At 37.1% G+C, this 13860-nt stretch overlaps 1 protein-coding gene across 2 annotated transcripts in view; it reads right to left on the bottom strand.

The window, feature by feature from the left end:
• Window positions 1-13860, bottom strand: part of GABRG1 (gamma-aminobutyric acid type A receptor subunit gamma1) — a 60187-nt gene that overhangs the window by 17141 nt on the left and 29186 nt on the right. The window contains exons 1-5 of one of the 2 annotated variants that reach the window (XM_066548465.1): window positions 5156-5197; window positions 4820-5040; window positions 1953-2035; window positions 633-770; window positions 362-514 (exon numbers count right to left, since the gene is read on the bottom strand). In XM_066548465.1, the coding sequence (XP_066404562.1) occupies window positions 362-514; window positions 633-770; window positions 1953-2035; window positions 4820-5040; window positions 5156-5164 (604 nt within the window). In that variant the 5' untranslated portion in view covers window positions 5165-5197. Of the gene's footprint in view, window positions 1-361; window positions 515-632; window positions 771-1952; window positions 2036-4819; window positions 5041-5155; window positions 5198-13860 lie in introns of those variants that run through there. The other variant, XM_066548464.1, reaches the window with a different exon arrangement.

Below are 13860 nucleotides of genomic sequence, written 5' to 3'. Positions count from 1 at the left end.
CCATTTTTGGTCATGTAGTAACGACTTGATTTGTTCCATAATGCTAATTGTCAGACTAATAATTGCCACATGGCAGTCCCTGGAGATGATAAAAAGCCATAAAGAAGAAAAAAAAGTATTTATGTGAACAACAGCAGACCGACAAACTTGGATCGGGATTTCCATGCTCAGCTTTGCTTCCTTTACCTCTGCCACACAACTACAGCAGGATTCTCCTACTCCAACTGTTGCAGTTCAAAAGAGAGAATGACCAATGGTCACAGTCTGAAGGGGCATAAATTGTGGTTAATTTACTCCCTGCTGCGCATTTCTTTTCTTTAGGAGTACCAGATCCTTCAAGGCTGAAAAAAGACATTCTTACCCAGAGAAGTCCTTGCAGGAACTGCATCCTTATTGATCCAAAATGACACCCATGAAAGAACAACTGTGAGTATACAAGGAATGTATGTCTGAATAGTAAAATATCCCATACGTCTGCTGAGATCAAAGAATATTGTCATAATAATATAATCACCTAAAAATTAAAAAAAAAAAATTATATGACATATCATATGGTTTTCGATTGTATCATTATATGTTAGTCTTGATCTAAACAGATATTGCACAAAATAATACTCAACACTTTGCCTTACCAGACAAGGTATGAGAAATTTCAGTGGTATTTCGTAGCCCTACAAATGCAAACTGATACAATCTCCAGTATTTTGGATCTGCCACTTCAACAGAGGTTTTCTTCCATTTGTATTCAATTTCATTCCTGGGATATCCATCTAGAATGAAACAAAAAAAATCAAACACTAAGCCATAGAATGTACATAGAAAGCACATTTTCTGATCTCTGAAGTTACTTATAAATTAAACCAGAGCTGTACATTAAGTGGATTTGAGACCATCTATAGTCCTTTTGATACACTTAAAATTTAACCACAAAATAATTGGTCTCAATTTTAAGTCTAGGTAAATGTACAATCAATCAAAAACTGTGTAAATACAAATGTTTAGAAAATATCTACATGGTATTCTCAAACTCCAGTAATAAAAACTGGCTCAGAATCATCACTATTAAATCACAAATGTCATTACATTATCATTAAATGATCAGAAAGAGCTTAAAAGTACACTTCTTAGTACCTAATTTGATTGTTTAGGGTAGACCTCCTGGAAGGAGGCTGTAGCAATACAGGAGTTGGCCTGTTCTCCCATGCAGCCAGTAACAGGGTGAGAAGACATGGCCTCATGTCTGCATCAGGGGAGGTTCAGGCTGGATATCAGGAAGAATTTCTTCACTGAAAGGTTGTGAAGCATTGGAAGGGGCTGCCCAGGGAGATGGTGGAGTCACCATCCCTGGAGGCACTCAGGAAATGACTGGACATGGCACTATGGTTTAGTTGAGACGTTGGTGTTCAGTCATAGGTTGGACTTGATGATACTGGAATTTTTTGCCAACATTAATGATTGTATGATTACAATAGCACAATTCCCTAGGATTTTTTTTAACATAGTTTGCATCAAAAATAGAGCCTGAAGGTAGCGGGTTTGCTCATATAAACTAAGTTCCACTGAAAGGAAAAGGACTTCTACTGATTCAGCATTTATAGAAGCAAGTTGAAGACATATCTTATTCTTCCTTTTAAGTACACCATATGAAACTAATTCAAAGTTGCAGGCATAAGAAAACAAAGTCTTTCCAGAAGAATGCATTTCCATTAACTGTAATAGGCACTGTATTAGACTCCTAAGCAAAAAGACTATTTTTAAAGTTGCAAAAAATACATGTTATTCAAGTAATTCATTAGTGTATTAAGTAATACAATAAATCCAGTCAAAACATGAATGGTCAGTTCTTTCTTTTGCCTCAAGGCTTTAAAAAGGAAACATTTTCTCTCCTGAGGCCAAAATTTAAGTAAATATAAAGCTGAATGTAAAGAGGACAAAAGTGTTTTACCACGTACAGCTTGAAAACTCCAGAGGACAAGAGTGTTCATCCATAGGAAAATTATGAAGCTGAAGATAACATTCAGCATTAATTGTCAACCTAATTAGAAAAAGATGGGGAAGAAGAAAACAGGTTATATTCAAGAATTCTGACACTTCATACTACATAGTAAACAACATGCACAGAAATAAATTTTGCCAATTAATGGATATTATGAATAGCCTCCTGTGTATCAGGAAAACAACATCCAGCATTAGTACCAAAGAACAAAACAGGAATTATTATTGCATGCAACTTGAGGATCTGTGTTGTTTCAATTGGTATTTCAAGCCATTTCCAAAATTTCAATTGATTTTGGGGCACCTCTCAGCTCTTCAAGAAATAAGGGATAAAAATTAGAGTCTGAAGACAGGGGAAAGAGAGGAGCTTATGATAGCACAAAAAGGAAGCTTTTGCAGAACACATTTATCAAGTCACATTGCATTTGTCATCATTGTATCTGGTGGCTCTACATAAGAGAAAAATTGTGGGGCACACTGGACTTGCTCTATACTCATGGAAGCAGTTCTGGTGAAAAAAGCATTTGGACAGGAAAAGCAAACTATGTTTCTACCTATTTAATGTCTAAGGCATTCAAATAATTTACAACTTATAAACATTTTAGAACTGGTTTAGGACTCATAACTGTCTGAACTAAATCACTTTCTGCTTTTGAAAATGCTATCACGAATTTCCACATGACTTCCAAGGAATAAGTGCAAAACCCAGTTCTGCTACCTTTCACTAGTAAGCCAAAGCAAGGGGCTAGACTTCAAACTGACTTCTTTGCATTTAAAATACCTCCTCCTTTGTTGGCAACACTGTATAGAAAGGCAGAATGTCTTCTAAAATCAACTTTAAAAATTGCCATAATGCTCACATACTTGACTGTGTGCAATGCTTACATATTAGACAAGAGATAGGAAAAGACTCTGAGACATGCTGCCAGATAGTTTTATAAGTCTCTGAACAAAGTATTTATTCTACACAAACTGCCACTATGACCTGACCAAAGGTTTATAAGGAACCTGTGAGAGAAAGGAAGAAAGACCCTTCCCCACACTTTCAAGTAGAATACTTGCATCGCTATGGAGATCTTTTTCAAATTTTTTAGCTATGGTCTATGCATTTATTGCCTTTACTTTCCACTTTCGATTTTTGGATTGTTAAACACTCAAAGAAAAAGAAAACAAGATGAGCCTTGTGTTCAAAGCACCACAACTAGATCTGGAATCACAGAAGGTGCAACGGACAGACCATGGGACACCCTCAGAGGACATTCGGTAAGGCTGGTTAATATTTTCACCACGTCTGCCCCCTCAATTACCAACAAGGAAAGAGTGGTGATACAGGGGAGCCCACGAACCTGGAGAACTGTCAGATCATATTGTTGTTCCTTCAACAAGCCAGATATGAACCTCTCAAATGTTGTTTTACCTTAGGTCAAATTCAGGCCATATCTTCACCCATACAGATGTTTGTGTGTTGCAGTGCAGGGTGACAGCCTGTTCTGCTGTTCTGTTACCAGCTCATTGTACTTTATTTCTCATGTTCTGACACAGTAATTCTAACCTATTGCTCTTCGAGGGCTCACATGATTTTTTGCTTATATTTATTTCTTTCTATTACTTTGAATCTCTTTAGAAAATTTTTTTTCATTGAAAATGAAGGACAATGGAAGGGTAAAGTCCAAGTATGACTCTATAATTGCTAATTAGAAAAAGAAAAAAAATTAGCATGTCAACAGAAGGGGCTCTCTAGAGACTTTTATAAACACCAACTGGCATAATAAACCATTTAAAAAGTGCTCTTCAGAGATGTCTGTATGCTCTCAAATAATGCATACTACGAAAAAATTAAGTGAAGAGAATCCTTGTAAAGCATTCTAATTCTTACATTTGATACATGAGAAATTCATACATCGTTCATACAACATATACTGCATATGAACAGAGTATAAATGATTGAGAAGAAAGTAATTTAAAGTGCCACTTTTTGTTTTATAGATAACTAAATAAACAAACTGTTAAGAACAAAATCATATTTATGGCATCCTCTGCATAGACTACTTCTTGATCAGCCCCTGACTTATTACAGGATTTGTTCAGCATATTTAGAAAATATGACAGAGATGACCCTAAAATAGTTTCTGTAGACTACAGCCTTTCAAGAACTGTTTGAAAAGTGACTCAAAAATCAGTACAGATAGCCTTAAGCTTAAAAGCAGCACAAGCATCTCCCATTTGCCAAGTAGAATTATCACCAACATGTTTGTTTATGCCTATTCTGGATGAATAGATCTGCTGATTTTAATAGCTTACAAGTGTAAATATGTTAAGAAGTACATGCAGGACTGGGGCCTTAGCTTTAATCAAACTTCTTATCATTTTCATTATTTGAAGCATTTAATATTTTACTTACAGAATATAATTTGGTGGAAATTAGATTTTAAAGTATTTCAACCAAAAATAATTTATCTGCAATATATTAGTGACAGACCACCATGATGCTATATACTATAATAGCATCCTTTTTTAAATCTTGCCTGTACCTAAATTCAAAATTTGAATGAGATCAAATTCAAAATTTGAATTGAGATCAAAATTTGCTATTACCTTCAGTTGTCCTTAGTCAATTATCTCTGCATTGTATTTCAATACTGCAAATTTATATTTTTCATGATCAAATGATCTTTATTTTCTTGTTTAACCAATTCCTTGCAAATTCCTATGGTCCATAACAAAAGAGATGGCAGGAATTTGATTCATATTCATTATTTTCATATTCCTGATCATAACAGGAATATGTTTTGATTATTTTTCTACCCAAATAATAGAAACCCACCTTAGAGTGTACAATACTCTTCCATCACTCCAGATTCGAAGCAAACGGTTTGGAGTTGTAATCCAGTGAGCATCAGATTTCCTTGAGTTCCGGAAGAAAGTGTCTGGAATCCAGATTTTTCCAACCATATTGCTATTAAGCATAAGCACCTTCATTGAGCTGTTAAATTTTAGACGACTGTCATACCAAGTCTGGGCAAAAATTATATCTATAGTGTATTCCTAAAAACAGAGAAACAACCATATCTATGTTTACGTTTACCAACATCTGCAAGCCAACTGTTTTTTGACTCATATAGAAATCCGAAGCCACTTCCTCTATTCTTGTTTGTATTACCATTTGCATAGCAGACAGCAGCCAGTGAACCCAGAATGAGAGACAAAAGATGAACACAGCCTTCTGTCGCTACCTCCTCTCCCCTGACACACACTGATTACTTCAGGAAGAAGATATGTGATGGGAGTGTAACTTGGAGGTTCCCGCACACTGCAATCACCTCTGGGGGCCCTGGACAGAAATTTAATGGCAACCTTAGTACTTCAGGGTTAGACTATGTTAAGACAGATATTCTATACTTTTAAGAACCAAACAAAGTAAGCTTTCAATGTTTTCCCCAAAACTTTTCAACACACAAGTTAACATTTTTCAAGAAATTTCAGATTATGAAGAATTCATGAATATGTGGAAATCAAACATGCCAGTTTGCAGAACTATCTGTTACCATCTGCCTTGTACACCTACCAACATACACACAAAAGTATACATAATCATAAGCAAGAAGGAAATTTCCCTGAAGAAATTCCACTTTACTTGTTAAAGCCTCAAGGAAGTCCTTCTGTAATAGAAAATCAAATTCCTCTGTAGACTTATGGCCAGAAAAGAAAGGTGAAAAACAAAATAAATAGATAAAAGGTAACCCCATTTTATGAAATAATTCTTGACACAGTAAAACTTGAGAGGGATATCAATACAGATGCATAAAAGAATTCTTCTTTCTGAAGAATCCAGCCTGTTGTTTCTGCACTTCAGACAAAGGGGTAAAGCAGCAGCTCTCCGTGTTGTCAGAGCTCTAGACCATACTCCGACCTTAATGGCAACAGTCTCCCTACCCCACAGCAGATGTGATCTTTCCTGCACGGCTGCCCCATGAGGGCTTCAATGAGAACTGGGCAGCTCCCCTGAAGGGAAAGAGCTGGAGGCCAAGCTGAAACACTTGGTGCTGGTTGCTCACCTCTCAGTTATGGGTTTAATGGACAGGAGAAAGTGAGGAAGAGACGGTGTCCACACTCTTGCTTGAGCCAAAGGGGTAAGCACTTGTTTACTTGGTCAATAAAAACCCATAGTGCAGTCAATCAATTCTGTTTTTAAATGAAAGCTAAAGGCTTCATTGATTGGAGTGGATTTTTTTTGTTCATTTTCCTTTTAAGCAATCACAGCAGCCAACTGTACAAGTTACAGATTCCTCACTGGCTTCAGCAACTGATACCACCCATCTCTTAGGAAAGTTTGAGAAATTTGGCACGTCATCCTTGAGAAGTACCAAGGCAGATATTCAAGAACTATCTTAATCTCTCTTAATTTTCCCACCTCTCCAGATGGGAGAAGTACAAATTCAGGAAACAGATATGCTAGAGGGAGGTTTCCTCTTGCTCTATGATGTATGGCAGATGAATTACCACGTGGTAACTTAGTGTTTTCCAAAGGTTATGAACAAGTAATGCATGAGGCAAACAGTGGAGAGACAGAGAGAACAAAAATACTATAAAAATATAGTTTTAAGGTGACTTTGTTCTAAAACGTTGCATATTTCTTGAGAGTCACTGCCATCAGAGGAAGATTCTGAAGGTCAAAACAAGTCCTTGACTTATTTCTTTTTCTGCAAACAGAATTCCAGATACCTGTGAAAACCCTGGAACTGTTTAAGCTTAAAATTCAGCTTTCTGTGCTCATTTGTAGTTACAACTGAAAATGAAACTTGCCTTGCTGTAGTATAAAGGAGACCCCAAGGCAGGGCACCAGAGAAGTGTTTTAATGGGCTTTAATGGGACAGAATGAACAAAGATTTATGTACTGCCTTTACAATACAAATAGGAGAAATGAAAAAAGAAGCGAGCAGAATCAACAGACATGATGAAGTGTACGAAAAGTGAAGACCATCTGAGTTTGAAGGTGCTACTCTTAACAGCCACTTCACAGTAGCAATGACTGGTTTGAGAAAAAAAATTATCTAAGTCATTATAGTCAAATCCACCCATGCAAGAAAACACAGCTTGTCATAGAATACCAGCAACCCTAATAAATTAGACTAAAAAAGGAAGATTATTTTGAACACAAAGAACAAGGGAATGGCCTCAGCAGACTCAGATGCTTGTATTCTTTTGCCTTTCAGTATTAAATGTGCAGGTTTGTATCCTGCTAACTCCAAACAGCAGCACTGTGCCAGCTACTAAGCAGAAAAATAATTCTACCTCAGATTAAACCAGCATGTATTAGAGAAGCTGTTTAGAAAACCCTTGGGGGAAAAAAACAAAACCAAAAACAAAACAAAAAAAAACAAAACAAAACCAAACCAAACCAAACCCAAACCAAACAAACAAAAAAAAAAAAACAAAAAAAAAAAAAGAAAGAAAACAAAAAACCAAAAAAACCCCACCAAGAATAATTCTTCATGATACATTGTCTGGTCGGGTGTCTGTCTCTGCCCAGACACGCATAGGGTGGTTCTGGGGCAGCCCGTGCTTCAAGGACGAGTCTGGACTCTGCAGTTTTTTGATCTTCAGATTGTTTATTATTTCTTATCTACAGAATTTTCTTTCTGCCCAGCAGAGGTCTGATCTGCAAGGCAGCCAAGGGCACTCTGACCACCCACGGGGCGGTTGTGTCTTTTTATACTAAAAACTACGTACATCATATTTACCTTTATTTCCCAATACCTTTCTCCCATATTAGCAAGTGCACCTTCACCATGGACCAATCCCCAAGTGCCAACATCACCACAGAAAATGGATGACAAGAAGAAGAAAGAAGAAGGACAAGACACGCCCTGATCCCTCCATCTTGTCTCCATAACCCCCCTGTACCAAAACTCTAAAATCTGTATTTCACCCTGTAAACGCATCATTCCTGCACCATTCACTCCCAAGTGACTCTCATGTCCTCAAAGAGGTGTCAAATCCATAGAGGGATCGAAGTCAAGCCACCAGACGCTCCTGGCAACATTCCAGGATTTCCGAGCCCCCCAAGGGTTCTCTCGGTAACTCTGGACATCCGGAGTGACGTGCTGAGTTCCCACAATACATTTATAATTGTTCAAAAATAACCCAGTACACAATAATTTAATGTCAGAAAATTAGTAATGTATTGCTTCCAAGCATCTTGCTGAATGTCAAATGAGATCCAAGTGCTAGCCTCTTGTAACACACCTGAAGAGACTTGTCCTCCTTGTATAAACTCACACTTCTGCACTCAGACACATCCTTCTACCTCTCCCTCTGGAATCAGCCAACTACAGGCATAATCCTACCATGCATCCCACCTGAAAGACAAGGACTTGCAGCCTCATGGTGGGTGGCAGCAGCAGCTCACCCTGCTCTTTCAGAAGGAACCCAGAGGCAGTGCTCTGATTTCACCCAAGAACATTTATTCCACTTCTACCATCTTCCTTGGTGACATTACTAACTAATTCTTCAGCGTATCTATTTACCCTACGACCTCTCTGAGGGTACATAACACATCTTGAGGCAGCACATAATCTTCACAAAATGCATCTTACATGTGATCACATTTTTACCCCAAAATATTTCCTACTTCCTTTTAAGAGTGGGAAATCTGGGTCCCTAAAAGTTATTAAAAATTAGGTAGAAAAATCACCATACTGTCTTTTCTGAGAGTACTTTATTTCTGAAACAAGATGAATAAAAGCCCTATCTTTTTTCAGAGATTGCATAAGTAAGCATAACAGCAACAAGATTAATGCAATATTCTTTTATTGCAACACATCTTTCTAGCCAACTATCTTGCTTTCATTGTTTTCTTACAAAATTTAAAATAAACACTTCTATCACTTCTACTAGTCTTTGATGAAACTCACCATTTAATGCCACTGTGCAACCATAAAAATTGGTTTACTACCCTCTCTTTCAAATTAAACTAATGGCAAAATAGGCATGAAGAATAAAGTGGAATCCATCTATGGCTGCGTTAGTCACAGCTTATTCATATTTAACCTCACATGGTCCAAGAACAATGGCACATTTTGGCTCCTATTTGGCATTTGATTAAATCTCTGAGTACTTTTTTTTCACAGCTGGCATGAAGTGCCCACCTGCCTAATTATTTACAGATAACTTCAATCCTCCTCCATCTCTATTCTCTCTAAAAGATCTTAGCAAACTCCAAAGGCTGGGAACAGTGTGACTAATCAGAGATTACCATTAAAGGGCCAGGCAGGGCACAAACTGTGACTACTGAAAAACAGATTCATAGCCTCAGTGGAAGTCATTTAATATATAAAAACAATTACTTCAAACAAAGCAGGAACAGCTACTGAAGGGGGATAAATAAAATCCTCAATACATTTCATTGTCATGAACAGTTCAATTAAAGTCAGACTTTGAGAAAGGTCAGTGGATTACTTTTTTATTTACTGGAAAGCTGTGAAAGAAAGAGAGGCAGATATCATCTAATACGATTGTTTCTCTTTATAAACTGCACCATAAAAATTCCAATATAATATCAATAAGGATAGGAAAAAATGTAGCAAAAAGAAAAAAAGAATTTTTGTATATTTTTCCCGACAGTCCAACAACTGATTTGATATTCCAGAATAAAAAAAAAAATTGGAGAAGGCAAGTAACAAGTAGCTAAATTGTTGGCTGGATTATGTTAAATGCAACACATTTTGTCTGAGAACAGAAAAAAGTTGCCTAGTTCTGTTTTCTGAAACAGAAAATCAAGAAAGAGTCCCAAAACCAAACTCAGAACTAAAAAAAATTTTGCCAGCTACAGGCTTCCAATACAGCTAATGACCAGCGAATTTAATAGAAATATAAATAAAAACATATTCCTATCATTTCATCTTTGCTCAGAAACCCACCCCAGCTTTTCTACTAGATTCAAAATTTTGTGTGAAGGGCAGTTCAGTGTTCCTGTAATGGCATATTTTGAAATCTGTTTCATATGGAGCCTCTCAAAGCAGTTGAACTAACAAGTTGATATGACTTTAGTCAGGTGTTTTATCATTCTATTCAGCATTCTAATTTCTTAAACTGGAATTCAATGTCAGTGAGGCAGGGAATTTTACAGCAAAAAAAAGAAAGGGAAACTAAAGAAAGCATTCTACCAGCCTATATGTTTTCACAATAAGAGATGTGATTTAATACCAAATACCAATTTAGTATTCTGATGAAAAGATTTTAAAAACAAAAAAAAAAAAAAAGTCATAAACAAAACCAGTAACCACAAGCTTTCCTAGGAGGTAAGCACAAAATAAAGCATCAATCATTAGTCAATTTATCTTCATCTGCCCAGGGGGGTGCCAATAAACACTCGTAACCTTTACCTTTTCCCTCACCCAAATTTCTTTGAACATCAATAAGGGGCTATAAAGTAATTTATTAAAATAACCTATCCTTGATGCATAACCTCCCAACAAAATGTTGAAAATGTGGCTACTCTGCCTGGTAGGTTACTTTAAAAGCCCTTTAAAGAGTTTTTTTTAGCTGCCTCAGGGCCAACAGTGGTTTCAGAACTTAGTCCCCATGGCTGAGACCAAAGAAAAAGTAAAATTTTTTGGTTTATTAAGCCATTTTTGTTTGGTCTCTAAAGCAATCTGAACTTACTGACCTTAGGGTGAAACCGAAGAGATCCAACAAACCACAGTGCTTCTGACACATACCTGTAATATTACATTAATGATGCTGCAGCCATGCAATTAACAGAATTCATGCAGTGAACAGAAGTGCATTGTGTCTGCTTCCAGAGTTTTAATCAGTCAGATTGCTATAACTGTACAGATAATCACACTGGAGGATGCTATGAGAACATATACACAGGGTAAGTGGAAATATGGCAAATCATATCTACAGAAGGTGAGGGAGTACAGCAAGACCTACATAGTCACAATTCAGGAAAAAATCTCACTCTTCACATCATAATTTGGCATCTGTGCTAATCTAGTCCTTATTTTGAACATGCAAATTGACAGATGCAAACAACAAAGGCAAGACTCATTTCAATGTTTTGTAGATTACGAGCTATCATTAAAATCTTGCCAATAGTGAAAGGATTAGCTAGAAAAGAAACTTAAGCACTGCAGCAAAATCTACACTTTTATTTAATCAGATTTGGTCATTTGAAGAGAGCATAGGGAGAGGAAGTAGACAAGTTACATACATAATCTATATACATTCTCATGGTAAAAATTATATAAAAAATTTTGATTTACTTTTCAATAGAATATTGAATATTTCAGCCAGTAGCTCTCATGAACAAACATTAAACTCTAGAAAAAACTAGAGAACTCAGAACAAAACAAAACAAAAACCCACAACAACCAAAAAACACCCAAAAACTGAAACAGAAAACCAAACTGAAACAAAAAGAACCCAATCAAACAAAAAAGCCCCACAAAAATAGAAAGAAACCAGCCACCAAATGTGTAAATACATATATATATATAAAACCACATGAATAAATGGATTAAGGATTTGGCTTAGAGATTGTCAATAGTGATTTATCTGCTCCATTGACTGTACCTTCTAAAGTAAGCAGCTACATTTACCTTGCTGTAATTAGAGACACTCTAGCCAAAACTGGACGCACAGGCAACTTTAACAGCAAAGCCTTACATTACTCAAGCATACATGGTTTTGTAGTTTCTCTTTATAAGCAAAGGGAATACTTCACCGTTCTGTATGGTGCAACTGTTTTGAAAGCAAGACTAACTGCTCACTTACTGTTTGGTCTTTAATGTACATGGTTTTCCTGCCATGGTTAAAAATCCCAACATTGAGGGCAGACAGACTTATTTGTGGCTTGGTTTCTACTCTGCAACTCCTGTAAAATACATGATCCCACATGAAATACAGTATACCTATTTGGTTTTCTGGTTGATGGGGCAGAAATCACCTTCAAACACCAATCATCTGCTACACCATACAAGATAAATAATATAAAAGAGCACGTACAGCCATGAAGAACTTCATAAAAGGAGCCTCTACTTACTTACTAGTCTTACTGGTCTCAAGAACATAACCTGTTGTGGGGATAAAACTCTACACTTGAGACACCACTGTTATTCAAAAAGGCAACATCTCAATCAGCATTTTCTGTATGCTTGTGAATGACACACTTCAATATAGCCCAAGAAAAAGTGTTTTAAATGTGCATTCTCCATGGTGGTCTAAATAAGCACCCAGATGTGAAAGACTCGATGAAATTTAAAATTGGGCAAAACCAGAATAAAATGGAAGCCAAGGTCAACAGGCAGTGAAGCTGCATTCACTTATCAGCAAAAGAATATTCCATTCCTAAAAACTTGGTCAGTACAGTCAGCCCTGCTGCCATGGGAGCAAGGCAACACTCTCTCCAGGGGTAGGGTTACTTTCTTGGTAAACAGTTTGGAGGTGCTGCTGCAGGACAAAGCTTCCAGAGCATTCCCCTGTCAGCAAAGTGAACTTCCTGTAGCACACACCGTGAGGAGAGAAACCCAGCTGTATCTGCCTGGCTTTAGAGAGAAGGAGACTCTGTAGTGTCAGCACAGATGCTGACAGCAGCCCTTGTAGGGGACAGTGAATTACAGCAGCTCTCGCTGGTGCACAGACACAGAGGCAGCCACAAAAACCCCTGTGATAAGAGCCACTGCTGAGGTCAGCCTCTATCACAACAAGCTGTTACAAGCTACTGCAACAATCAAAGCACACCCTCTGCCTCTTCTCCAAAACCCAGCTCAAATCTAGGCCAGCAGAATTATTCACACAACTGGAATGCAGCACGACCTATGTCCATATAGACAGACAGGTAAGGAATTAAAGAACAGGTGTGTAATGCTCTTCAAAATATTTATTTTACAGCTGACACAGAGATAAGAGGTACAGACAAAAAATTAAATGGATCTTGTCTTAGCTGCAGACACAAGGGACACACCACAGCTGAAGAAGACAGAAAGTATTTGGAGAAGACATTAGGGCACAGGAAGTAAAGATAAACTATACATCAGAACAGAGACATAGTCTGTGCAGCTTTGGGGTAAAAAGAAAGAGTAAAGTGCTGTTTGGGTCATCTTTAACACTAGTAAGTACCCTTACCTTCTCAGTGAAGTGCTATGTAATACTTACACTAACATTACTCATGGTTTAGATCATCTCAGATCATAACTGAACTATGCAGGCACTCAATATTGCTTATACAGGATACATAACCTCTGCAAGGAGCTGATGGCCTGAATTTAGCATAAAAGGCAAGATTTGGAAAGCCAAAGGGGGCATAATTACAGATAACAACTTTAGCACAACATGAGCTTAATTCTTTGTGATATTTTGTAACCTTCACAGAGGGGGAAAAATGGGAAATGAGCAAAAGGAAAAGTAAGTTTAAACAGAAACAAAATGAGAAACAATGAAGTTGCTTTGCAGACATTTTTAGGAAGTTTCTTTCAAGCATAAAGGGCAGCTTGGGAGAAATTAATATAAAAAGTTGAAAGCATGGGAGCAGAAACTAGCAAGATCTGAGGCAGGAAATGGCCTCTTGAGGAAAAAAAACGAACTAAAAATCGCTGAGGACAGGTTTTGAAGTACCTTGAAAGTGAAAGGGAACAGTTTATGTGTGAAATATAATGAAAGAGAAGACAAAAGAAGAACCTGAACAAGAGATAAGTCGGGAGAAAAAGTGAAAAGTTCTACCTGTAGGACATCTCTAGATGCTATGAGTGGAGCCAAGCTGCAGCTGGAAAGGTTACAGAAATACGTAGCGTAACAATGGAGATTTGGACAAGAGTTTTCATGCAATGGGTTAAAAAATAAAGAAATATAAAATCTCTTTGT

This window comes from Molothrus aeneus, chromosome 4, assembly GCF_037042795.1.
Source record: "Molothrus aeneus isolate 106 chromosome 4, BPBGC_Maene_1.0, whole genome shotgun sequence".
NCBI lineage: Eukaryota > Metazoa > Chordata > Aves > Passeriformes > Icteridae > Molothrus > Molothrus aeneus.
This window is presented reverse-complemented; position numbering and strand designations above follow the sequence as displayed.